Raw genomic sequence first — 27,668 nt, 5'->3', positions numbered from 1 at the left:
ATCAGGGGCAGTTCCTCTGGATTGGCAGACCGGGGTGGTGGTCCCCTTATTCAAAAAGGGGGACCGGAGGGTGTGTTCCAATTACAGAGGGATCACACTCTTAAGCCTCCCTGGTAAGGTCTATTTGGGGATTCTGGAGAGGAGGGTCCGTCGGATAGTCGAACCTGGGATTCAGGAAGAGCAGTGTGGTTTTCGTCCCGTAAAAAATCTGTAAAATCGGCTGCAATATAGCCATGTTTGTGTTTTTAAGGTGACTTGGCTGTGGTGTCCATCTTGAATCAAGATAATTTCAAAAGTTAGCTGTAGATGTACATCCAAAAATTACATTCCAAGAGTACAATACAATATGATCAGTGATTCTTAAGATATATTGGTAACACACAAAGACATGGGCAAAAACATTACTTTTCACTTTTGCTATGGTAACAGACAATAAATAACCAACCAAAGTAAACAAACAGGTGTACCTCTGTGCGTCTTTTGTTGGAGCTTTGACAGCGATCTGTGGCTCCAAAACAAAAGCAGCTGGTGCACCCTTTTGGGTTAGTTGGGTCCAAGTGAAATGTACCAATTCTGCACTGATCACATCGGGAACCCTGGACGTTCTCCTGCAGGTGGAGAGTGAGGTGAGACATACAAACAGATGGAGGTGCTCACAGTGTGTGTGTGTGTTTGTGTTCGTCATTAACTTTGCAGAGACATTGTCCTGTGAAGGATTCACACACGCCCTCCTCTGTTCCCGCCTCATTACAGTCACAAGGTCTGCAGTTGGGGTAACCGTAGAAACCAGGGGCACAGCGATCACATTGGCGACCAACAACGTTGTTCTTACATCTGGGAAAAATAGTTATCTGTTAATCATTCAGGATTAACCTAACCAAAATATCTGCTACAATAAAATTACAACTGACTAATCAATAAAAAACATTTTAAACTGTCAACAGGCACACTGAACTGACTGAATGATCATAGTTTGAATTACAGGTGGGAAAGGGAGACAATTAAGGGACCAATTAAGCATTTGACCCTTCTAAAATAAGTAAAAACAATTTCTATATTTTATATATTATTCATAATCATACATTTTAAACTTTATTCATTATATATAAACATGGAAAAATCTGATATTATGATTTCAGAAGCAAATTGTAACACTGCCTCCCTCTGTTGTCAATTTTACCGTGAGCTGAACCTCCTGCCCAGAATTCCTGTCTAAAGATATTAGCTGCAAGCTAAACATACAAAGTCAGCAGGTAGGAAATATCTTAATTAACTTTTAGCTTTCCTTTCGGAGTTTCTGAATCAGATTGTGTTATGTGACTGACAGTGAATGTTGATCTTTGTAACTTTTGCCCTATATTACACAGGGTTTCTCCCATAAGAGGTGGTAGGTGGCTGTTCGCTGGCTAACCATGATTTAGTAAAAAAAAAAGGATTAAAGTTGACAGGAAAACTGAAAATATGGCTATTTATTATGTGATATTGTAAGACATTTGTGCCAAATATTTACACAACTAGTTATACAAAAGGCACTTTTGAAATACTTTTTAAAACAAAAATACTAATAAAATAAATACAAATTGTTTGCACCTAATTTCAATCCTAATTTAATTCACATTTACAAATAAATTAAATTAACATAAATGAAAAAGTGCAAACAAGGCACCAACACATGTCTCATGTCAAGGCCAATGAACAACAACAGAGAACTCTGATAAACAGAGAGATGCTGTACTGTACTGTGCTTTTTGTGGCACAGGCTGCATATTGGATCACTACATATAACAACGAAAGAAACCATATCTATTGCTGAATTTAAAAGCATCATTTTACTGTTAAATGAGGAAAATATTTTCACTAAGCACAAAACATGCTTAGCATATTCGGTCTTGTAAAGCCACCCGATGAATTTCAGCTCAACTAACCATCTTTGGTTAAACCTGATAATGTTTATTGCTGTGGCTCCAATGACCTGCTAACTCAAGCTGAAGGTGGCTCAGCCTCAGGGCTCATTAGAGTCTCGCAGGGCTCCGCGAACAGCGCACGGACCTAAACACGCGGTGGAGGCGTTTACACTTGGCACTTATGTCGGAGCAGTATTCTCCGAAAAGACAGGGGGAGAGCAGATGGTTGTCACATCAAATATGGCTGCACATATTCAGATGGAAGAACTGTTGTGTTTCTGGCTGTGATACAGAGAGGATGTTTAAATTTAAAGCATTCAGTTTGACTTTCATTGATTTATTTGCTTTAGTTGTGATTCACTCATCATAGGACTAATATTTCTATAAACACTCCTTTTTATCGGCTGCAGCAGTAATCTCCTTCCATGAGTTTTTAACAGTTTTATTATCTTTGTGATGTCTCACAGAGGGATCATACAAATGCTGATACAGGCGAACCAGCAAGAGCTCCAAATTCGTCCATTTTAAAAGGAGCGCGGCGCGCAGTCCTCGCCAAGTTACTAGGAGGTGCACGACCATGCGACGAGACACCGCATGGGGCTTTCGTGCAGGGGCGGGGACAGCACAATCGCGTCACTGTTGGTGTGTGTACCCTTGCTCAGTGAGGTAGATAAAGGTAGTGGTTTGGGGGGTGCAGGTGGAAAAAAAACGTGTATAAAAAACTATGTATTCATAATAAACAAGCGGAGCTTAGCCTGGCGGCCGGGTCAGCAAAGCCTGGCGCCCCACCAGGCTTATAATATACTGGGGGAAACCCTGTTACAGTTAAGCGAACATTTGGAACGTTGGCAACACTAACCTGTATTTTTCCCAAATAACATTTCTAAACTAATGTCAGGACTCATTATGAGGAGGGGAAAGTTGTCAAAAAGTGTTTCCTGTATACATCATACCTGCCACAAGAAAAATAAGGAAATATCTAGTTCATTAGCACTAGCAGTTAAATTTTAAATAAAATTTACTTTAGGCTGAGTGTCATTATTTGATTATTGTTTAGGTAGCTTCTGCCCTCCGTGTTCAGAAAAAAAACAGACCAAAAAGAAGTTATTATATTATATTATATTATATTATATTATATTATATTATATTATATTATATTATATTATATTATATTATATCAATGAAAACAATACTAGGGTTGTTAAGGTCACATAAATCGCAGACGCACCCCACCATTCTGTGACTTGTTTGGGTCATTTTAATCTGTTAATGCACAAAAATGTTCAAAAGATGGAACTTGAGGCCACCTTCTCTGTTTAATGTTGTTTTTTCTTCTTTAACATATATGGCTTTTTCACATATCTTTAAAACTATCTTCTTTGTCTAAAATGTGAACAATACCATAATGAAAAAAGTGTCCCTTGTCTTTAAGATGTACAGATGGCCTTTTCTTCATAGATACAGTGGTACTTACTGTCCTTGTCTTCAGGAATGAAGTAATATATACTGGAGGTAATTCTGTGTACAGTGTGACCTTTAGTGCCCTTTGAGCAGCAGTTGTCAAAATTTAGAATTTTGAAATTGATTGCTGAATGACTTTGCTGGAATTTGTTAAACAAGCTAAAACTGAACTGTAAAGTTAACACAAGCAGAACAAAAGCTGAAACGATCAGAACAGATGCTCAAAGTATTGGAGTTTAAGCTAAAACTGGAACTGCAAGCAGTTATCATCAGGGTTCAAACCTCCTGACGCATGCCACCCCCCTAATTATTTGCACCTGTCCCAATCCCCTGTGGACCTGTTGAAGAAGTGACTGGTAGAGTCATATATCATTATGTTGATGCCCATTTGTCCCCCAGCTCCAAACAGAGTTTTAAAGTTAGTTTACCACACAAACAAGGCACCCTCACAAATAAAAGCCAGTTATTTTACTTTGTTCAGTGTAAGAAAAAATTAGAATTACATAATTACTGGCATGAGATCGATTACTTTTTGTCTTCCATCGCCCTGCCCTCTCTCTTGAAGGAGCAAGCAGATTTGATTGACTAGAGATCTCCCGACTGGTAAAGCACCTAGGCCTGATGGGTTTTCATGCAGAATTTTATGCAGCCTTTGCAGAACAGCTCTTTTCCATACTTCTTGAGATGTATGCCAATGCACTGTGTTGTGGGCGTCTGCTGCCTACACTAACTGAAACCCTAATCACACTTATATTAAAAATCAATAAGGGCCCACTAGAATGCAAAAAATATAGACCAATTAGCTTGATTAATTGTGATTGCAAAATTCTCTCCAAAAATTTGGCGTTAAGATTAGATAAGGCAATGACCAGTTTAATACACCCTGATCAGGTAGGTTTTATTTGGCTCTGTAGCACTGCAGATAATATCAGGTGCTTTGTTAATTTTATGTGGGTAGTTCAAAATGATACTTCTCTCAGAGTCTTCAGTCCAGCTGCAGCCCTCTCTCTGGATGCAGAAAAAACATTCAACAAGGTCGAGTGGAGTTATATTTTTGCTACTCTGGAGGTCTACAGCTTTGGACAAAAATGTATCTTTTGGATCAAGCTTCAATATAATGACCCTAAAGCCTCTGTAAAAACAAATCAAGGTGTATCACAGCCCTTTAAGCTTTCTAGGGGCACTAGTCAGGGCTGACCTTTAGGCCCCTTGCTTTTTGCCCTAGCACTGGAACTTCTAGCTGCATCTATCCACGAAAACCCTGACTTCTTTGGCTTTCAAATTGACAATGCTCTGTTAATGCTTACACAGCCACAAAAATCTATACCTAGACTTTTAAAAACAATTAACCAGTTTTCTTACCTGTCTGGCTACAGGGTGAATTGGACTAAATTAGAGGTGCTCCCCTTGACACCTTACTGCCCAAAGACACTGTCACACCAGGTGATTTCAACTGGCCATAGTCAGGAATTAAATAAACCTGGAATTTTATTCCCTCGCTTCCTTTCAGATTTAATTGGAGTTAATTTAGAGCTAGAAATATATTTAAGGTGGATATAGAATGGTGGTCTCCTCTGTATTTGTATTTCTGGGGCAAGGTTAATGTTATTAATGTTTTTATTACTGTTTTTGTTATTATGTTTCATAATTACTTCCTCCATGCTGAAGTACCTGCACTGTCCGCTGAATGTGTCACAGCTGACATCAGAGAAGATGACTCCTGTCCGAGAGCAGTTGCAGATCTCACAGCCTACCACTGGGTGGCAGCCAAATGTCTGAGGCTCACACTGGGTGCAGTCAGGGTGCAGCGTCCTTGGAGGACAGATACACTCCCCTGTAACGGGCTCACATAACCTTGGACCACAGTTACACGCTACACATGGGATCACAGACAGAAAGAATAAGGACTGGTTACAGGAAACATGAAAGTAACTGTTTCAGAGCTTCATAAAAAAAAATTTGCTCAAACATAGTAACAGCATGTGAAAAAAAAACTCTTATATGACACAAAGCTTTATTATATGACAACTTAACTATCTAGTTTTATAAAACTTGCAGTGTTATGAATAAGTTTTCATCCCTCTTGAATTGTTTCAGTTTGTCACATTCACCCACAAACTTCAGAGATTTTCATTGGAATTTAATGTGACAGTCCAACACAAAGTAGAGCTTAACTGTGAAGTGGAAGGAAAATGATATGTAGTTTTCAACTTTTTTTTTACTAATAAAAATCTGAAAAGTGTGGGATGCATTAGTATTCACCTCCCTTACTTAGATCCCCTGAACTAAAATCCAGAGCAACAAACTGCCTTCAGAAATGAATAGAGTGCAGCTGTGTGTAATTTAAGACCAGTATTAATTCAGATGTTCTCTAAAGGCCTCAGAAGTTGGAAAAGAGTATGGCACAACTGCAAACCTACCAATAAATGAACATCCATCCATCCATCCATCTGATTATCCATGGTTGGGTCATGGAAGTAACAGGTCCAGGAGAAACCCAGACATCCCTCTCCCTAGTGACACTCTCCAGTTCCTCCTGGGGGTCCTGAGGCGTTCCCAGGCCAGAGAGGATACATAATCCCCCCCATTAAGTTCTGGACTTTCCCCAAGGTCTCTTTCCAGTACGACGTGCCCAAAAAATCTCGAAAGGGAGATGTTCAGGAGATATCCTAATCAGATGCCCAAACCACCTTAACTGGCTCCTTTGAGTGGGAAAGAGCAGTGGCTCTACTCTGAGCTCCCCCCGGATGACAGAGCTCCTCATCCTATCTTTAAGGCTGAACCCGGCCAGTCTCTAAAGGAAGCTAATTTCAGCCGCTTGTATCTGGGATCTGATTCTTTTGATCATGATCCAAACCTCATGACCATAGGTGAGGGCTGGAACATAGATGGACCAGTAAATCAAGAGTTTAGCATTTCGATTAAACTCTTTCTTTACCATGACCGATCAAAGCAACGCCCCTCGTTACTGCGGATGAGGCACTAATCTATCTCCCGCTCCATCCTACCATCAATCATGATGGTAGGATGGATACCATCCCAGATACTTGAACTCTTCCACGTGAGGCAGAGACTCATTCCCGACCCGGAGGGAGCGTTCCACTTGTTGCCAGTTGAGAGCCATGGCCTCTGACTTAGAGGAGCTGACTTTCATCCCAACCACTTCACAATTGACATGTCCCAGCACACGCTGAAGATCATGGCCTGAAGATGCCACATCATCTGCAAAAAGCAGAAACGAGACCCTGAGGTTCCCAAACCAGAGATACTCCTCTCTACGACTGCGCCTTGAGATTTTGTCCGTGAACACTACAAACAAGATCAGAGACAAAGGACAGCCCTGGCAGAGCCCAACTCACACCAAAACAAGCCACAAATGCGGACACAGCTCCTGCAGGGACTGGATAGCCCTCAAAAGCAGCCCAGGCACCCCATACTCTTGCAGCATCCCCCACAGAATGCCTCAGGAACACGGTTTTAAACTTTCTTCAGATTTACAAAACACATGTAAACTGGAAAGTCAAACTCCCATGACCCCCTTTACAATCCTGCAAGGGTGAAGATCTGGTCTACTGTTCCCTGACCGTAACGAAAGCCACACTGCTCCTCCTGGATCAGAGGTTCTACAATCAGTCGGAGCCTTCCTTCCAGCACCTGAGAGTAGACTTTTCCAGAGTGGTTGAGTAGTGTGATCCCCCAGTAGTTGGAACACCTTCTCCGGTCCCCCTTTTTAAAAATGGGAACCACCACCCTGGTTTTTTACTCCACAAGTGTTGTCCCAATACTCCATGCGACACTGAAGAGGCATGTCAACCATGAGAGCCCCACAACATCCAGAGCCTTCAGCAACTTAGAAGGAATCTCATCCACCCCTGGAACACTGCCACAGGGGAGCTTTTTAACTACCTCAGTGACCTCTGTCATGGTACTGGACCTTGTCTTCCCTTGAGTACCCAGACTCTGCCTCCTCAAAGGTGGACATGGCAGTTGGATTAAGAAATCCTGCAAGTACTCCTTTCACCGCTCAACAATATCCCTAGTCCAGGTTAGCAGTTTCCCACTCAGACCAAGCATGGCCTGAGAAGGGGCCCGTTTTCCCTTTCTGAGTCATCAAATGGTTTCACAGCACCTCCTTGAGGCCAACTGAAAGTTCTTCCCCATTGCCTCTTTGAATTCCTCCAATGCCCGAGTTTCTGCATTTGCAAGGACAGCCAAGCTCTAAAGGCCTCCTTCTTGGAGGTGTGGGTGGAAGGCGGACGTGTTTTTTCTCTCTGTCTCTTTCTCTGTCTCCTGAACCCCCACCCCTCTGCCCTGCTCTCTTTTCAGAGCCTCTCTTTGCATATTCTGGTGTAGATTCTCAGTCATCCAGGCCATGGTAAAAAATCAAAAAAGGTTAAAAAACAAAAAACAACTGGACTTCTATTCTGTAGTTGAAGACGTTTCGCTTCTCATCCGAGGAGCTTTCTCAATTCAGAAATAGAGAGTGTGGAGTTGAGCTTTTAAAGCTGAGATGTGATGTAAGCTGAATTGCTTGCAAATTGTTCTCACTCTCCTAACAATAAAGGCTTGTTAGGGTCCTTGTTTGTCTGACTCACTGATGGGCCCCTCTGGTCACATGAGTGCAGGTGTTGATTGGAGTGAAACTGACTGGGGATCAGGCCTAAAGCTCCATTGTATGTTTTTGAAAGCTTGATTCTGAGACCTCCTCCTCTGTTTAATGTTGATTTCTCTCTTTTGACATAGATGGCTTCCGTTGTTTGGTCTCTCCAATATAGAGGTCTGAATATTCTTCACTGCACTATGGCTCCAGGAGCACTATGAGTCCAGGAGCACTATGTATGCAGTTCAGTGCCCCGAAGAATGTTCAGACCTCTATATTGGAGAGACCTAACAACCTCTCCACAGACTCGTGGCTCAACACAGGACAGTCAGCTCTTCTGGACAGGACTCAGCTGTCCACCTACACCTCAAGGATAAGGGACACTCCTTTGAGGACCAAAATGTTCATATTTTGGACCGAGAAGACAGATGGTTCGAGAGGGGGGTAAAAGAAGCCTGACATATCGTCAAATTTGTTTGATGGGTTCAGCGATCTACACTTAGACTGTGATGTACAGGAGCAGAATCGCAAGTTGGATGCAATCCTGTTGCAGGACCGTAGGCTAAATGCGGTTCCTGGACTCAGGAATGAAATGGGATAAATCTTGGAGAAAGTTGCTCACTCAGAACAGGCGGAATAGACCTGGAATTTGGCTGTTTGGATTCGCCATTGAGAAGTACCAGCAAGACTTTCAAAGCAGACGGAAAACATAAGTCGGCCTGACCCAAAACAATTATTGTTATGTGAATCTGGGTCATCATATTATCAAAGATAATGGCCTCTGTGACGTGAATTATTGACTTCTCTACAAACACACACACACACACACACTCATAAAACACACCACAACGTCTTCCACCATCTCTACAAACACACACACACACACACACACTTTCCACCGTCTCTACCTCATCTCTGTCACCCCACCCACACTCCCTCTCTCTCTTCCTTCACAACCTTAGTTTAGTTATCTTAGCAATTCTTATGTTGGCTGTTAGCGGGCCTTTAGTACTATTAGTTAGCCTCTTGCTACCTTTAATTTAGCATTATTATGTTTATCCTAGCATTTTTTATGTTGGCTGTTTAGCGGGCCTTTGGTACTATTAGTTAGCCTCTCGGTACCTTTAGTTTAGCATTATCATGGTTCAGTTTATGTAAGCTTATTTAGCCTTCCTGTATATTTAGTTTAGTTTATCTTAGCTCATATTTTAGATATTGTTAGCTTGTTAGATTCCTGATTGTTGTTTAGTTCAGTTTTAACTTTATCATGATTTCATTTAGATTATCTTAGATACTATTTTGACTATCTTGGGTCATGTTTAAATATCTTTATTTTGATTATCTCATATTTCATTTAGATTATACATGATTGATGTTTTTTGTTCCTGTATTTCTATATTTGATTTTGATGTTTTTATCTGTATTTGATTCTGTACCTGATTGTTCTGTATTTGATTCTGTTGTTGTTTTTGTGTTGTAATGCACTTTGGATCGCCTTGCTGAAAAGTGCTATATAAATTTCACTTCACTTCACTTCTTCAATTTGACAGTCTCCATCACCATTGGTGTCCACTGGTGGATCCTCCATTTTCTGCCATGATAGGAACCAATGACCTCCTGAAAGTGGCATCTGCAATAGAGAACCTGAACATGACCCATTCGGATTCCATGTCCCTGATTTCCCCCAGGACAAGTGAAAATTTCCCCTGGAGGTGGGAGCTGAAGGTCTCACAGACATGAGCGTCTGCCAGATGTTTCCTGTTCACCAACACTACTTGTTTGGATTTACCAGGTCTGTCCAGGAGCCTCCCCCACCACCGGATCCAACTCAACACCAGGTGGTGATCAGTTGACAACTCTGCCCCTCTCTTTCCCTAAGTGTCCAAACAAAGGACCACAGGTCTGATGACAAGATTACAGAATCGATCTTCAACTTTTGGCCTAAGGTGGCCTGGTACCAAGTACACTTATGAACCATGCAATGCTCGAATATGGTGTTTGTTATGGACAGTCCATGCACAAAAGACCACTGCTCATGTTCAGGAAGGTCGTTCCTCCCAATCACCCAGTTCCATCATTGCTCACATGGGCATTGAAGTCACCCAGAAAAATGACAGAATCCCCAAACAGCACTTCTTCCATGACACCATCCAGAGATTCCAAGAAGGCTGGGTAATCTGAATTGCTGTTTGGAGCATAAGCAAAGACAACAGTCAGAACTTTCCCTTCTGCAACTCAGAGCCACAGAGAAGCAACACTCTTGTTCACCAGAGAAATTTCTAACACAAGGCGCTCAGCTGGGGGCTTGTGAGTTTTCCTACACCCCCCTGACACTTCTCTCCCTGGGCAACTCCAGAGTAGGAAAGAGTCCAGCCCCTCTCCAGGAGTTGGGTTCCAGAGCCCAAGCTGTGTGTAGAGGTGAGCCTAACTATATCCAGTTGGTATCACCCAACCTCACACACAAGTGCTGGTTCCTTACCCACCAGTGAGGTGACATTCCGTGTCCCTAGGGCTAATTTATGCCATCAGGAATCAACATGGTCAGTGACCCTCCCTTGCCTGCCGTCCAGCTTACATGGCACCCAACCTCAATGGTCCTTCTCACAGGTGGCGGGCCCACATGGATGTGACATCCTGTTTCTTTTTCTGGCTTAGTCCAGCTGAGCCCCAGGAGCTAAAGATCCATCCCAGGCTCCAGGGGGTTGCCCCAGTTTTCCTTTTCTGGGCAAGGTACTCTGATGCTGTTGGTGTTTGTCCATCATGACTATTCACCTAAACTGACAGGCTGGGCAAAGAGAACATTAACCTAAGAAGCAGTCAAAAAGACCATGATAAGTGTGACAAGCTTTGTAATAACACAGCAAACATGCAAAAGAAGCTACTCTGCTCAAATCAGGCCAGACTAACACTGCACACCACCCTGAAAGCACATCCCCACTGTGAAGCATGGTGGTCGTAGCACCATAATGTGGGGATACTTTTCTTCAGCGAGAACCTGGAAGCTGGTCAGAGTTGGGACAATAGATGGAGCTAAATACAGATTGATCCTGAAAGAAAACCTGTTAGAGGATGTAAAAGACTTGAGGCTAGGGCAGACATTCACCTTCCAGCAGGACAACTCATAACATCCAGCTAGAGCTACAAACTTCACTAAAAGGTCAGCCAGTTAAGATACATGGCTGCCCTTCCTGAGTCTGGTTCTGGTTTTGTTGGAGGTTTTTTCCTGGTAAAAGGGAACAATGTGCTGCTCAGTTTGAGAGATTGTGACAAAGGGAAGATTCAACACAACCTGCTGGCTACTTTAGATAGATAATTTTTACCAACTGGCATTTCATGATGTACTGATGTGAATGTAATGTATTATCATAGGAACTGAATTGACTATAACTGGATTTGTATCTGGATCTTAATTTGTTTTGTTTTTTCTATAGTGCCTTGTTGTGAAATGAACTGAAGTCAGCAGCTAACTGAGCAACTGCAATAAAAAAGTAACAATCAGAAACTCACGTCTGCAGTTGGGAAATCCCCAGTAGCCTGTGGCACACATGGAACAGTCTCGTCCAATCACATTTGGCCGACACTTGCACTGACCACCAAACTGCTCACAGGTGTTGCTTTCAGCCCCCACCTCATGACAGGAACAAGGCATGGCCCCATTGTTAAAAAATGCTGACAGAGAAACTGCAGAGCTGAGGCAGAATGGCGAGGCTGTTGATGGACTGTAAATATCACAGACAAATAAGACCAAAAAAGGAAAGCTGTTAAAGATATGTCTGAAAAATTGTGTTAAATGGAAACATGCAACTTCAAATACTGACTTGATATAAAAGCTGTTTTGACCACAGCTGCTGATGAAGTTGTACGACTTGTCTAGAGGTTCTTCATTCAGGTAGCTAGAGCTGTAGCTAGTCTCAGGAACCACCAGCACATAGTCCTGTTCAGACACACACAAGTTTAAATTACTTCATTTAGATTAAGGAGGGGACCAGAAAAAACACCATAGTTTTTTCTGGTCCCCTCATTAATCTAACCAACGATGGCACGTTTGGCTGCATATTGTCGTTCAACGTTGGCCGTTGATAAGGACAGATAAAAACTCCCAAAATACTGAAACACCTGCTTTACGTCCTCACACGGGATCAGGAAGATGCACGGAGGAAGAGAGTCAAAAAACAGCCAAGAGTTCATCTTAAAATCAAAACACATTTATTCACTTTCAGCGCTGAAAGGGAGACGTGAGAAAAAGACCCTTACCGAAGTTCAGAGCACTTAGCCTACGTCTCAATCTAACTTCCTGTTCGATGTACTTTTGTTACTCGAAAAGCAAATCATCAGTTTTTTTCCATGTCAATGTTTTTCCATTCTCCTCGTGGAAAGCCGCTTCCTGGATTTCATGATGTCATCTCATCACATGCTCTCTATGACCTGCTATTATCCTTTACATTGTTTCTGGGCTCTGAACTTCATGGCCTTACATTTTATATAACTTTTTTTATATAACTTTTATATAACATTTTATATAACTTCACACTGTCTAGGTCTTGTCCTGAAAACAACTTGGGCTATGTAGCTAATTAAAGGGCATTTTGGGGAAAACCTGGTCTGATGCAAAGAGATGGCATCCATGCCCCTTTAGATGGAGATGCTCTTACTTTTAGGAATTTGGCTGATTTTGTTAGTCCTCCAAATCACTGACAACACGGAGTCCAGTTCAGGAAGCAAAGATGTAGTCTTACACACCTCTCTGCTGCTTCTCCTCTATTACCCACCCAAACCCCCATTGAAACAGTGTCAGCCCCCCCAAAAAAAAATCCCGCTTGAGAAAAATAAATCATAAAAATTGTCTAAAAATAAATACTGTTACTTTAGCACAACAGAAAAATAAAACCATTAAATGCAGATTACTGAACATAAAATCTCTCTCATCTAAGTTTTTATTAGTTAATGATTTGATAACTGATAATCATATCGATTTATTTTGTCTAACAGAAACCTGGCTACAACAGGAGGATTTTGTTAGTGTAAATAAATTCACTCCTGCTAATTATCTAAACTTTCATGTTCCTAGAACAACAGGTCGAGGTGGAGGAGTAGCTGCTATTTTTTAGTCAGGATTACTGATTGATACTAAATCAGTTATTAGTTATAATTCTTTTGAGTCTTTGATACTCAGTCTTTCTTATCCAAAATGGAAATAAAAAACAAAACATTTTTATTTGTTGTTATATAACGTCCACTAGGCCTTTATTTTCAGTTTTTGTCTAAATTCTCAAACTTTTTATCCGATTTATAATTGAATACTGATAAAGTCATAGTAGTGGGGGATTTCAATATTCATGTAAATGTTGAAAGTGATTGCTTAAACATAGTATTTAATAATTTAACAGGGCCAATTGGTCTTACCCAAAATGTACACAAATCTATTCATTCACTTCATCATACTCTTAATCAGGTTTTGACATATAGCATAGGGAGTAACCCCTTAATAATACATCCTCACAATCATGTTCTGTCTGACCTATTTGTAATAACATTTGACTTTACACTGACTGATTACACAGCCTATTAGCGTAAATTTCATAGTAGATCTTTATCAGAGAATGCTGTAACCAAATTTAAAGAATATATTCCATTATTATTTTCCTTTGTCTTGCAGAATAATGCAACTAAGAACAGTAATTTAGATTATCTTGTTTATAACATTACAGCTTAAATGCAAACATTACTTGATAAAATTGTTCCCTTTGGAAAAGAAACTGATCATCAGAGGAAGCTGGCTCCTTGGTTTAAGTCAGAAATACGTATTTTAAAACAGGTATGTAGAAAGTTGGAAAGAAAATGGAGCTCCACTAACATGAAAAAATTTTATGTAACATGGAGAGATAAAAATGCCCTTCATAAAGCTATAACTTTATAGTCTTCATCTTTAAAAGAGGAGAATAAGAACAACCCCAGGTTTCTTCTTAGTATTGTAGACTAATGAAAAGTCCTCTCTGTTGAGCCATATATCCCTATAACTTGTAGTGGTAACTTCATGAGATTCTATATAAATAAAATTATTTCAATGAGAAAGAAAATTCACACCATTCATCCTATTATTGCCTCTGATCAAATGAAATAGCTTTAAGAAGTGTCACTAGAACCTAATTTGTGTTAGACTGCTCTTTTCCTCTCTCCGAATTGTCAAAGATTAACACTTCAACCAAACTATAAACATGTCTGCTAGATTCCAACCCAACCAGACTGTTGAAAGAAGTGCTTCCCTTAATTAGTATCCCCATTCCTGATCTGCTTAATTTGGCTCTAATGAAGGGTTTCCCCCAGAAATAAAAAAAACCTCTAAAAGAGATGTTATAATGTACTGTGCTTTGATCTTTTACTTTTTGTAGCACAGGCTGCATGTTGGCTCACTACATGTAACAACAAAATAAAGCATATCTAATGCTGAATTTAATAGCATAATTTTACTGTTAAACAAGGATAAATTAGCATGTGTCATATTAATATTTTCATTAAGTACAGAACACGCTTACGGTATTCAGTCTTGTAAAGCCACCCACTGAATTTCGGCTCAACTAACCATTTTTAGTTAAACCTACTCGTTCGATGTTTATTGCTGTGGCTCAGATGACGTGCTAACTTCATTGGCAACTGGAGGTTGGTCAGCCTCATTTAGCTGCAGCCTGGCTAACGTTAATGAGGTATTATCAGTGTCAATGCGCATCCCCTTGGTCGGGGGGCAAGTGAAAAAAAAATGGAGTCCAATGTCTTTTGACCCTTTCTCCGTGACATGTTGTATGTTGTAGTAGGTGTTACCATGTAAAGAGGTAGAGAAAGGTAGTGGTTTTGGGGGTGTGAGTGGAAAAAAACGTGTATAAAAAATGACGTATTTTACAGTAATCAAGCAGAGCTTAGCCTGGCGGTGGGGGCAGTAAAGCCTGGCAGCCCGCCAGGCTTATAATACACTGGGGGAAACCCTGCTAATGTATGTGTTAAGTCAAATCTGACTGCCCACCCATCTGGGATGTGTCCTACACAGAACCAAGCACTCCTACTCCTTTCCCAGTTGAATCTCAGTAGCTCAATCCACAAGTAATCCTGCTCACCTGTGTTTCACATTGTTTTCTCTTCAGACAAAGGACTTCATCTTAAAGCTTCTAGTAAATGAACTGGACTTATATAGCGCCTTCCTAGCCAGTCAGACCACTCAAAGCACTTTACAACACAATCTGCCCTCATTTACCCAAACAAACACAAATTCATACAGCACTCTAAAATGTGTCTACAAAGCTAACCTGAAAAATCATTCTATAGAGGCTAATCAGTGCTTTAAACTCCATTCATACACCAATGGGAACATGCATTGGAGGGTTTGGACCCATGTCATAACTGTTTGCAATTCTAGTAATACCATTGTTATTGCTTCAGCAAAAGGTAAAATGCAATAATGTTTTTGCCCATGTCTGTGCACTAGTGTGCACAGACACCAATGAATGGATTTTAATGGAACTTTTAGAAACTAATTGAATGTACATCTACAGGTGATTAACTTTCGGAGACAAACCACTTCAAGATAGCCAGTACAGCCAACTGACCTTAGCAAACACATAAATGGCTAAACTCAGGCAATATCACATACATTGTGCTAAAGTTTGATGTAGTAGAAGCTTAAAGTCATTCACAACATACTCACAAGCATGACATCTCTGATTTTATATGAGACTGAAAAATAACATTATTTTCAAGGTCTAAACAAAACAGTTACCAATCGTCATTCATCACAAAAGTTAAAATTTGGTGTTGTAGTAGCTGAAAGTCATTACTCTGAGGGCTAAAACTTTTCAAGAACTCTCACAATATCACAAGACATTATGCAAAACAACATTTACAAGGTCTGACCAAAACAACTACAACTCCATCATTACTCTGGTATGAAAGGTGGCGGGCAAGATGCATTCGTTCAAAGCATGCTAGGGCTTCAATTTTTTTTTTTTGCTTATGCATCACTGTTGACAAAAATTGATAAAACCATGCACATGCACACCAGCAAGCTATTTCCCTTTATAAATCACACCTGCCTCCCGCCTCAGGTTCTTCCCTCCACATGCCCACATTCCCCCATAAATGGTCAATGCAAAGCACCTCATGAATGTGAAGGTGTATTTAAATGAGCCAGCTGATCAAGACATTTCATGGTTACCACTGGCAACTACGGAGAAAAGAGCAAAGAAACTAAATTTCACAGAGGCAGAAATTGATGTGATGGTGAGTGAGGTGGAGAACAGAAAAAAATATGTTTGGGAGCCACAGTAGTGGCGTTACATATAAAAGGAAATGTGAGTGGTAACACGTCGTTCCCACTGTTAATTCAGATAGGAGCGTTGCCGAGATGAAGGAAAAGTGGTCAGATTTTAGGGTGGAGGCAAAAAAGTGACTAACCAGCCACTGCCAGAGCATGTCAGCCACAGGTGGGGGTAAGGGCGTACCCTTTGGAAAGAGGGTTAGAAGGCAGCGCCTGAGGAGGTAGCCACTGTCCCTTTGTGTGTTAATCTGTGGTACACATCACCCTGGTGATCATTCAGGGAGAGGAATGTGATGGGGAGAAAACTTTGAAAGGTTGCGTGAACTTTTATTTAAGACTGAAGTTGACTTAAAGCATAAATAATACTGCTGTTTTGAAAGTTTATGATAAAATCGAGCTAAGATTAAAGTTTGATTATGGAGAAAAATTAAATACCTGAGAGGAATCATGATGCAGTGTGGCTTTAATTCCTCATTTCACCATCTGTGTCGCCAGTTTCCCCTGTCTCCAAAACAAGCGTATATGCTACGCCTGGCTCAGAGTTTGTGTGAGGGACCGTACATTTTCCCGTCAAGTATGTGTTTTATACATTACAACCTCTGCGTGGAAAGTGACGTATGCAAGTTTCAGGCCCCGTTTTGTGCGCACGCCAGTTTTATAAGTGAGACCCCAGAGATTTTTGTCCTTGATTCCAATCTGAGTCATTTCAATCAGAATATCTACTGATAGATACAACCAGTCTGATTTCAGTTCCCATGACATCCAGCTACAAATGACACATGACACGTACAATCAAGAAGTAAGTCCTTCCAGGAACATAATACCTACCAGCCACAGTATTTTGTCAGCAGGTATCTGTACGGTAAAGAAGATGTTGTGGTGTGTCACATCCAGAATGATCTGATTCTCTGAGACCAGCAAGTTACGGCAGCCATAAGCATGAGGACAGAAGGAGGCGTTGGTGATGCCTGAAACACAGTGTTCATTATTTAATGTGTAAACTTTCCATCTGAGTCTTTTTCACTTTTCATTCATTCATTTTTTGTTATTGTGTGATTGCTGATTCACCATTAACACTATTGTTTAACGTTTTTTTGGGTTTTTTTTTTTTTGCATGCTTTTTGCAACCTAACAACTTTAGAATATTTAAGCCAAAACATTCAGCTCATTCTGGAGATGAGTGCTATGACTTTTGGTTTATTATTTTTATACTTTTCAAATCATTTACCTTTATCTAAAATAAAATTCCCCATAGAAATACACTGAGATCTCTTCACTTCATTTACTAGTGTGCATGAAATGTAAACTCTTGAGATTCTGTTTCTTTTTAAATCTGAATGAAATGCACACTATTGAGATCCTGTTTATTATTAATATTCCTCTTCCTTTCCTTCCTTCCTATGCCACTATAGATTCTGCAATATAGTTTTTGCACAGAGACTGTTTGCTTGACATGTACTTCTGACATTTTCTTCCTCCTCCTGACAAGACTGTCTCCCTCCTCTCTCTTTGCCCCCTAACAAGCCAGTTTGTTAATGCTAACAATGAATCTTCTTCATACAACAAAGTCTATTATGGAGTTCCTCAGGGTTCAGTGCTTGGACGTATACTCTTTACCTTATATATGCTTCCATTAGGTACAGTTATTGGACAGCATGACATATATTGTCATTGTTGATGAATCCAATCAATTACTTAGATTACAAGCATGTCTTAAATACATAAAAACCTGGATGTCTCCTAATTTCCTGGTCTTTGGACTTGAGTATCTCAGGAACAAACTTTACAGCCTTTCACTTCCTCTGGATGGCATTAATTTGGCCTCCAGTTCTAATGTAAAGAGCCTTGGTGTTATTTTTGATCAGAATCTTTTAACTCCCACATTAAAAATGTTACCAGGATTGCTTTCCTCCACCTATGTAACATCACTAAAATTAGAAATATCTTGTCTCAAAATGATGCAGAAAAAGTGGTCCATGCATTTATCACATCAAAGATGGATTATTGTTATTCTTTATTATCTGGGTATCCAAAAACTCTTTAAAACATCTACAATTGATCCAAAATGCTGCTGCCAGAGTTCTAATATGAGTTTGAAGGCAAAAACATATTTCTCCATTTTTAGCTTCTGTCCATTGGCTCCCTGTCAAATTCAGAATAGAATTTAAGATCCTACTTCTAACATACAAAACTGTCAATGGCCAAGCTCCATCTTATAATAGGATATTATTGTGTCATATTTTCCTAACAGCACTTTGCTCTCAGACTGCAGGTTAACTTGTGGTTCCTAGAGTTTCTAAAAGTGAATTGGGAGGCAGAGCTTTCAGCTATCAAGCTCCTCTCTTGTGGAACCAACTTCCAGTTTCTGTTCATAAGGCTGACACCCTGTTTACTTTTAGACAAGGCTTAAGACTTTCCTTTTGTATAAATCCTATAGTTAGGGTTGGCTTGGATTTCCTGAGCTGTCCCTTAGTTATGCTGCTATAGGCTTAAACTGCTGGAGGACAAATTGACCACATTTCCTCATTCTGCTGCTGTCTTTACTTGCTCTACTGTAATTATTTCTATCATTAATGTGTATTTTTCTTTGTCTTTCTTCCAAAAGAAAATACACAGATCAGTGTATCAGTTATTTTGTGTTTGTCTGTGTCTCTTTCCTGTCCTCTCTAACCCCAGCCAGTCGAATCAGATGGCTGCTTGTCCTGAGCCTGGTTCTGTTGGAGGTTTCTTCCTGTTAAAAGGGAGTGTTACATTTTCATTGTTGTCAGTGTGCTTGCTCAGGATGAGGGACTGTGATGAAGTGATGACTTTCTAGAGATACTGAGCTGAAATTATGTGCGATAGTAGCTGTGAGTGATCTCTAAGGCATAGTGTGACTGCTAAAAGATCCTTCAGTTTTTGTTTTTTTTGTTTGAAACTTTGCTATAGACTGTTGGGAATATTGTTTGTTAGTCATTCCGATACAAGATGGCTGCCATAGCTATCGTAGAAAACACAAATTTGGCTATATATGAGTCATTTCTTTTGATATTTAATTTAATCTGGTGTGATGGCTAAGAGATCCTTCTGTTTTTTTGTTTGAAATGTTGCTAAAAACTACTGAAGATGATGTCTGTTAGCAAAGTTTCTCATGAACCACTGAACAGATTTTAGTAAAACTCTTAGAAAGTAATCAATCTATGTACCTCTACAGTTGAGTAACCTATGAAGTCATTATGATTTAAGATGAGAAAAAAAAAATCATGCACCAACTGGCAGGCCCCTTCAAAATTTATCCAGGAATTTTTCTAGTAAAAATCTGCACTCCCTGAGGCTTGTGTAAAACCAACCCTGCCAGATCCGTCCTCCGTTGATGTAGATTTGCACAGGATAAGTGGGATGAAGAGGTTGATGATAATGGAGGATGAAGACGTAGCGCCCAAGAGACTGGACACGAGCTGAGTACACTGCAGCATTCTGGGTAGAGAGAAGGTTACAGAGAGCTTTTAACTTTGAGTTTTGTAATAAATTTTTAAAAATTTTAGTTCGCTTCACAGAAGAAGTAACTCTCCTGTCCATCAACATCAGGAACATCTACCTGCAGCGAGTCTAGTCGGATGTGGTGGATGTTGTCTGCTCCAAATGGAGGTCTGACTCCTCCCATCCAGACGGGCTCCTCATTCTGATGGACAGACAGAGGTGGAGCTGCTGCAGGAAATGCCTGGATGAGCTCCTCCTGTGTTGAAGAGCTCTGGCCCTCCTTCAGGACTAGAGAGTTTGTGGGAATCTGGAAGCGTGACGGGATACACAAGGAACTAAAGCAGAACACACGAGACAAGGGTTAATATTGTTCCATATCTTTAATAAAACATCTGTTACTTTATATCATTAAATTTAAAATCATAATAATATTATCAGCAAGAATAAAGACAGGTAATCCATTACCTGTCAGGAGAAAACAGTCCGTGAGTGCTGATGCAGTGGACTTTAGGTTCAACATACTCCATGCTGAATAGGTTTTTAGGCACCAGGTAGACTTTGTTCTAAAAAATAAATAAATAAATAAACCGTACATATAAAAATCAACAACAACAACAACAACAAAAAATACTAATTACTCTGCACTCACAACAATTATAGGTGTGGCAATCCTTGAAGGAATGCATGTTGCCACTGCCTTTCATGGCAAAATCTTAGACTAAGATTATCTCATGTTGAGATCTAAGATAGATAGAGCTGTTTGGGTGAAACCTTGAAAATCATGCCAGATTTCAGATTACGTGTTTTGGATAACTCCCAGCTACTACAACTAGAAATCCTAGCTCAATGTCTATAAAACTGACTGAGTTTTAGTCAATTTTTTTGTTAGTGATAGTTGATTGGCTGTGTCAACCATCTTGAACCCAGTTGACTTCAAAAATTATTCAGATGTAGATGTACAGCTAGTTATTACTTTGAGAGCATTTCATAAAAATCTGTTCAGTGGTTACAGCTGTCACCTCCCAGCGAGAAGGTTGCAGGATTGCCTACTAGCCTGAGGCCTTTCTGGGTGGAGTTTGCATGTTCGCCATGTGCACATGTAGGTTTACGCCGGGTACTCCAGTTACTTCCCACAGACCAAAAATATGAATGTTAGGTTAATTGGTAACATGAAATTGTCCCTAAGTGTGAATGGTTGTTTGTTTTTGTTGTCTGATTTTGCATCACTCAGACTTAAACCCTTGAGTTATTAAAAGGACTGCTCAGTTTGATCATGTGACACGTGTGTGACTCTCACCAGGAAGAAGCTGGCCCGGTCAGATGTGAGCTGCACCTGTGTGTCAACAGGAAGGGAGAAGACTGCCACTCTATTTTGTTCATCCACAGCTACGACTCGACACAGGAAGCTGCACCAACACACACACAAACTGATTAGAAACTGTCAGGGACCAGACCATCTTAGTAAACTGGGAACTAGCACAGATATAAACAGAAAATAAAAACTTTTTTCAGGTTTGTGTTTTTGTCAACTACACATCATCACATCTGTATAACTCCTATCAGTTTTTTTAATGAATACATGTTAAATTATGTCAGCATTAAGGAAAGAATATTTATACAGTGCCTTGAAAAGATGTTTGCCTCCCTTGAACCTTTCTACATTTTGTCATGTTCTAACCACAAACTTCAATGTATTTTACTGGAATTTTATGTGACAGACCAACACAAAATAGAGATTAACTGTGAAGTGCAAGTAAAATGATACACGTAATTTTTATTACAGATTAACATGTGAAAAGTGTGGTGCATATTTGTATTCAGAGTAAGCCCAGTCAGTTCATACAGGAATGTGTGGTGAAGCCTCAGCAAGAAAAAAAAATTGCCCCACAAAATAGTTGCTCCTAATAAATAATGTAAATTACCTAACTATTTAGCTTGCTATGTACTGTTTTGTTCTGTGTTTATTTCAATTATTTTTAAATAAAATTTAAAATGGTTTTGGGTGATTCATTCTCAGTTTTATACTTATTTACAGTTATGGGGAGGTGCAGGTCAACAACTGCATTTGTCAGTAGATTTATTATATTGTTCTGTTGGCAGTGATCAGAACTGCAGGCAGCTCCAATAAAGTTTCACTAGGACAGAAATAAGTCTGCCCCATGAACAAATTCTGCTGGTTTTAGTTCATTGATGCATCTATTACTCACATTATCTTATTTAATGCAGGAAAAGGGAGCAGCAAAACCTGCTGTGTCCAACAGTGGAGATTTTCTGTTTAAAAATCCATTTGTGGGACTAAAATTAGAAGATAAATTATCAGTCAGCAGCTTGGAGCAGACAGACTGGACACAAAGAGCACAGAAAACTGAAGACAGGGGAGGGGAGATATACATTGGGACATTTTCTCCAACATGGTAGGCCTATTTTCTGTCTGTCTACACTTAAGATAAGATAAACCTGTGGGTAATCTAATACATTGTATGGCTTCTGAATGTAATGGTTGAAGCTTTAAAGCAAAAGAGGTGAATATATATATATGCACCACCACTTTTTCAGTTTTACAGGTTTCAGAGTTATTTCACAGAAGTCCCCACCGTAATTTAATTTATAATCTGTAGTATTATTGTATAATTATTACTTCAAATCAAATGAACAATCCAATCCAGAAAGCTGTGTACATGTCTGTCTGTTTTATTTCACGCAGTTAAAACTAAAAATACTCCCGTTTCGGGAGGGGGTGGAGATGGATGCGGGAGAAATCTGCTTCTCTGATTTAATTAACAGGTGAGAACACTCTGTTTTCAAGAGACACAACCTCGACCTGCGAGAGTGAGATAAAAGGTGACAACTTTGTGCACAAAAACAGAACAAAATAAATATTAAAAAGTAAATATCTTGTCTTTTTCAACAGAAAATGCATCATAAATTGTAAAATTTACATGGTTAGTTATTCAGGAAAAAAATGTCCACCCTACTAATATTTATGCTCAGGACATGCTATTGCCCCTGAGTCAATACTGTGTAAAACCACCTTTTACTGAAATTACAGCTTCAGGTGTTTTGGGGTTTGTCTTTGCCAATATTGTATATCTAAAGACAAAAGCTTTTACCCATTCTTCTTAGTAAAACAGCTGGAGCTCAGTCAGATAGGATGGACAGCATCCAAGGAAGAAGTGAAATTAATTGCAATATTTTTTTTGTTGCAGTGCTTTAAAAAAGTGTTCACCCCCCTTGAACACTTCCACATTTTCTTATGTTCCAACCACAAACTTTTACTGGCCTTTTATGCAACAAACCAACACAATGTAGATCTTGCCTGTGAAATGGAAGGAAAATAAAATTTGTGGGTTTTTTTTGTTTGTTCTGTTTTGGGTTTTTTTTAGACAAAAAACATCCGAAAAGTGTGGTGTGGATTTGTTTTCAGACCCCCTGAATCTATACTTTGTAGAATCACCTTTGGCTGAAGTTCCATAATCTTTGGGGGGTTGTCTTATCAGTTTCGTACATCTAGAGACTGAAATTTTTGCTTATCTTTTTTGTAAAACAGCTTCAGCTCAGTCAGATTGGATGGAGAATGTCTGAGAACAGAAGTTTTCAAGATTTGCGACATACTCAGTCGGATTTCGGTTCATGTCTTTGCAGTTGTACCATATTCTCTCCAGTTTTTAGATGACGATTGAACAGTGGCTCTGTTCAAAGCTTGGAATATTATTTTCTAACCTAAATTTGCAGCAACCTTATCCCTGATCTGTCTACTGTGTTCCTTGGTTGTTGTGATGCTATTTGATCATTAATGTTCTGTAACAAACTTCTGAGACCTTCAGAGAACAGCTGGATTAATACTGAGATTAAATTGCACGCAGACAGACTCTATTACTTCTGAAGGAAGTTGGCTGCTCTGGATTTTAGTTCAGGGAATCAGAGTAAAGGGGATGAATACTAATCAGACCCTCCAGAATTTTGCAATGTTGCGATTGCAACTATTAACGCAAAATCAAGCAAACCCCACAAAATCACAACTTTTTGCAACTTTGTCCAAAACACCGCAACTTTCACCAAAATAACCCCAAATAACTCACGAAGAAGAGATGTGACGTCACATCCTGTTAACATCAGAATGCCGGGAGCATGCAGGAGCAGCGACTGAAGCCAAAATGTGCGCTAATGCTTCACATTTGCCCACAAAGATTTCAGCAAAACACCGCAGTGAAGTTAGTTTTAAGTTGGATATTATGGGGTTCCATTAGGGCCAAAAATATGTTTATGTGTCTATGTAAGGTGTGTATGTAGCATGCTATGTATATGTTAAGTGATATGTAAGGTGTATATGTTAGATATATATATATATATGTATATATATATGTATATGATATATACATATATATATATAGATATAGATATAGATATATATATAGATATAGATATATATATGTATATGTTAAGGGACATAATGATATGTGCGGAACATAGACACAACGCAGCATATAGGCATGTTACAATACATACACACTTAACATATCACCTTACATATCACCTTACATATACATAGCATGCTACATACACGCCTTACATAGACACAAACATTGTTTTGGCACTAATGGAACCCCATAGAATATTAGATATTCATGCTCCGCGGAGTTAGCGGCGTCTAGCTCACGGCTAACCCGAATGTTGGGCAGCCGTTCCCTAAGTGAACCACCGCACGTGAGAGACGGGGCCGGCAGAGAACGGCTAGCCAACATCAGCGTTCCTGTTTCGGGTCAGCTGTGAGCTAGACGCCGCTAACTCCGCGGAGCGCGAATATCCAACATCCAACTTAAAACTAACTTCACTGCGGTCGCAAACCAGTTTCCTACCCAGCTGCACAAGAGTGGGGGGAAGCTGTTTTGCACGTCCTGCAGTGTAATCATCAAACATGAACGCATCGACAAACACTTTGTGTCTGCAAAATGTGAGGAGAGCTGCAGATGAGGGACAATCCAGAAATGGTCATGAATGTCAGTTTATAAGCTATCAAAATTCTCAAATAAAGCACCTTTTGATAATGTCAATGTTTGTTGGCAATTATCTTACAAAACTAGTAAGTATTTTTGGTTTATATATTAAAACTTAGGTTTTTTTTTATTGATTTTAGTAAAAAAAAATGCAACTTTTCATCGCAACTTTTAGGAAAATGCCCCGCGAAATCAGGCATTTTAGCCCGCAACATTTACAAAAAATGCCCGCAAAATCCTGGAGGGACTGATGAATGTCAGTTTATAAGCTATCAAAGTTCTCAAATAAAGCACCTTTTGATAATGTCAATGTTTGTTGGCAATTATCTTACAAAACTATGAAGTATTTTTGGTCTATATATTAAAATTTATGGTTTTTTATTGATTTTAGTTTTTAAAAAAATCGCAACTTTTAGGAAAATGCCCCGCGAAATCAGGCATTTTAGCCCGCAACAATCACAAAAAATGCCCGCGAAATCCTGGAGGGACTAACTAATGAATATCACACTTCTTAGATTTTTTTTTTTGTGCTGAAAACTACATATCAGTTTCCTTCCACCTAACAGTTAAGGTCTACTTTGTGTTGGACTGTCACATAAAATCCCAGCACAATATTTGTGGTTGGAAAGTGACAAAATATGGGAAAGTTCAAGCAGGATGAAGACATTTTTTATGGTACTGACGATACATATATAAAGGCAAAACATATAATTGTCTTCAAGATCTTTGTTACAAATTGAAATCTTGTGAAACCTACTGTTTTTTTACCGTAGGTTTTACTGGGATCTAATTGTTAATCATATTACATTAGGATCATTGTAACCAGAGAAAGGATGACAAATGACAAGTTGTACATTATTCAAGTCAACTGTAAAGAATGAAAGATGTGTGCGATCATCTGGAAGTAAACGTTGCAATTTTCCAGGTGTGTACCTGTATTTGCAGTGCAGAAGGGTGACGTGGTGCTTATGTGTACGTGTAGCTGGTGTGTTGACCACAACAGACAGAGACTGTGGTAATTCTTCTTCGCTGCAGTATTCCACTATTAGAACGTAATCACCTGGAGACGCAATGCGCCCTCCAAGGTCAACGCTGATCTGAAATAAAAAGAAAATCAGATGTTTTTCTGTACTTTTTAGCTATTTGCTTTTTACACTATAAAAACTGTCATACATCAAAGCCGCTGCAGACAGCCATTGTGGGATGGCGTGGGGTGACCTTCTCAGTTGGGCAGGGCCGTGGTAGGTGGTTGTTGTTACGGCAACTGGCATCATTTCCGGAGATGAAAGGGAAGGAGTCCAGAGACAGATACTGGTACAGCAGACAGCTGGACAAGGAAAGATAAACCAGTAAACAAAGGCAAATAGGCCAAAAGAGACAAACAAACAAAAAAAAAAAATTCTATTAAAAAAGGCTGGATTCACCTCAATAAGCACCAGAAATATGGTGGCTGCTTAGATTACAAAGTTAACTTTGAGCTACACTTATAAATAAATTACAGATAAATTAAAATAACAAGAAAAATAAAGACAAACACACAAAAAACAAACAAACAGACAAATAAATATAAACTGATAAATAGAGACAAATAAATAAAGACAAATTAAAAACAAATAGACAAATAAAAACAAATATAGGCAAATCAAAACATGGTTCTTTTGACCTGTTTATTGTGTCCTTGCAAAGAGAAAAAAGATGTATTGTCTTTGTTTATGATGAAAATTGTTTTCATTTTAAGAGAAAAGGAAAAAAAATATATTTTATTAGTGGAAATGTGTGTTTTTGTGTTCTTTTTTATAGTAGGTTTAGTGAAAGTCTATTGTAACTCGGTTATGGGCTCTTTAAATATGAAAATATAGCCTTTAGTCAAAAAACTGTTTGTGTAGGCAGGAAATGCTTCACCTCTGCAGGTGAGTGTTTTTGGTTATGTGTTGTCATGAGGTGTGTTTTGTCTGGAGGAACCAGGACCAACAACACAAAAGAGGATTTTTTCTGTAGCATTAACAAAATATTTTATGAAAACTAGATAGGTTTTAATTAAATGCTCAGAAAGTAATCACTAAATGTACATTTACAACTGATTAACTTTTGGAGACAACCCAATTCAATATGGCTGCCACAGCTAAACAACACCAAAATGGCTAAAACTCAATAAATTTTACAGATATGATGTGGTAGTAGCTGAGAGTCATTCAAAATGCATCTGCCTTCTTCTATGGAGTGGTCTGCTGAGGGGGGCTGGATGTACTGAAAGGGACAGGAACGGGATCGACAAAGTAGTACGAAGGTCAAGTTCTGTACTGGGGTGTCCTCTGGATGTAGTGATGGGTGAGAGGAGGATGCTAGCTAAGCTGACAGCAATTACTGACAACCCCCGCCACCCTCTGCATGAAACTGTGGGAAGGATGAGCAGCTCCTTCAGCCAGAGATTCAAACATCCTCGCTGCAGGATGGAGCACTTCCGTAGATCATTCATCCCAACCACAGTTAGGCTGTATAACACAACATGATGTTATGAGTCACTTGGACATCTCACCTCCTCTGCCATCACTTTGCGAACACCCTCCATAAACATTTCATTTATTTACTGTACTGTTATCTGTATATATAGTGTTCATTGATGTATATGTGTGTGGATGTATATTTGGTTAATGTATATGTGGGTATATATATATATATATATATAAATTCCCTTCTCACCCTCCGCGGGTGGTCTTTGTTTCATCCTCTGAGCTCAGGTCCTCTACCAGAGGCCTGGGAGCTTGAGGGTTCTGCGCAGTATCTTGGCTGTGCCTAGACCTGCACATTTCTGGACTGAGATGTCTGATGTTGTTCCTGGGATCTGTTGTAGCCACTGCTCCAGTTTGGGGGTGACTGCCCCGAGGGCCCCGATGACCACAGGCACCACTGTGGTCTTTACCTTCCAGGCCTTTTCCAGTTCCTCTCTG

The 27,668-nt window shown here is 39.7% G+C and overlaps 1 protein-coding gene across 2 annotated transcripts in view; it reads right to left on the bottom strand.

Annotated features, from left to right (window-relative positions):
* lama5 (laminin, alpha 5) overlaps positions 1 to 27,668 on the bottom strand; it is a 311,767-nt gene that overhangs the window by 140,505 nt on the left and 143,594 nt on the right. For both annotated transcript variants that reach the window (XM_037977106.1, XM_037977105.1), the window contains 12 exons: positions 25,894 to 26,047; positions 25,654 to 25,817; positions 21,024 to 21,132; positions 20,192 to 20,289; positions 19,845 to 20,061; positions 19,597 to 19,723; positions 17,096 to 17,235; positions 11,784 to 11,899; positions 11,473 to 11,684; positions 5,037 to 5,238; positions 690 to 834; positions 468 to 608 (listed from right to left, as the gene is read on the bottom strand). In XM_037977106.1, the coding sequence (XP_037833034.1) occupies positions 468 to 608; positions 690 to 834; positions 5,037 to 5,238; positions 11,473 to 11,684; positions 11,784 to 11,899; positions 17,096 to 17,235; positions 19,597 to 19,723; positions 19,845 to 20,061; positions 20,192 to 20,289; positions 21,024 to 21,132; positions 25,654 to 25,817; positions 25,894 to 26,047 (1,825 nt within the window). The remainder of the gene's footprint in view (positions 1 to 467; positions 609 to 689; positions 835 to 5,036; positions 5,239 to 11,472; positions 11,685 to 11,783; positions 11,900 to 17,095; positions 17,236 to 19,596; positions 19,724 to 19,844; positions 20,062 to 20,191; positions 20,290 to 21,023; positions 21,133 to 25,653; positions 25,818 to 25,893; positions 26,048 to 27,668) is intronic.

This window comes from Kryptolebias marmoratus, linkage group LG8 (assembly GCF_001649575.2).
Source record: "Kryptolebias marmoratus isolate JLee-2015 linkage group LG8, ASM164957v2, whole genome shotgun sequence".
Classification (NCBI taxonomy): Eukaryota; Metazoa; Chordata; class Actinopteri; order Cyprinodontiformes; family Rivulidae; genus Kryptolebias; species Kryptolebias marmoratus.
This window is presented reverse-complemented; position numbering and strand designations above follow the sequence as displayed.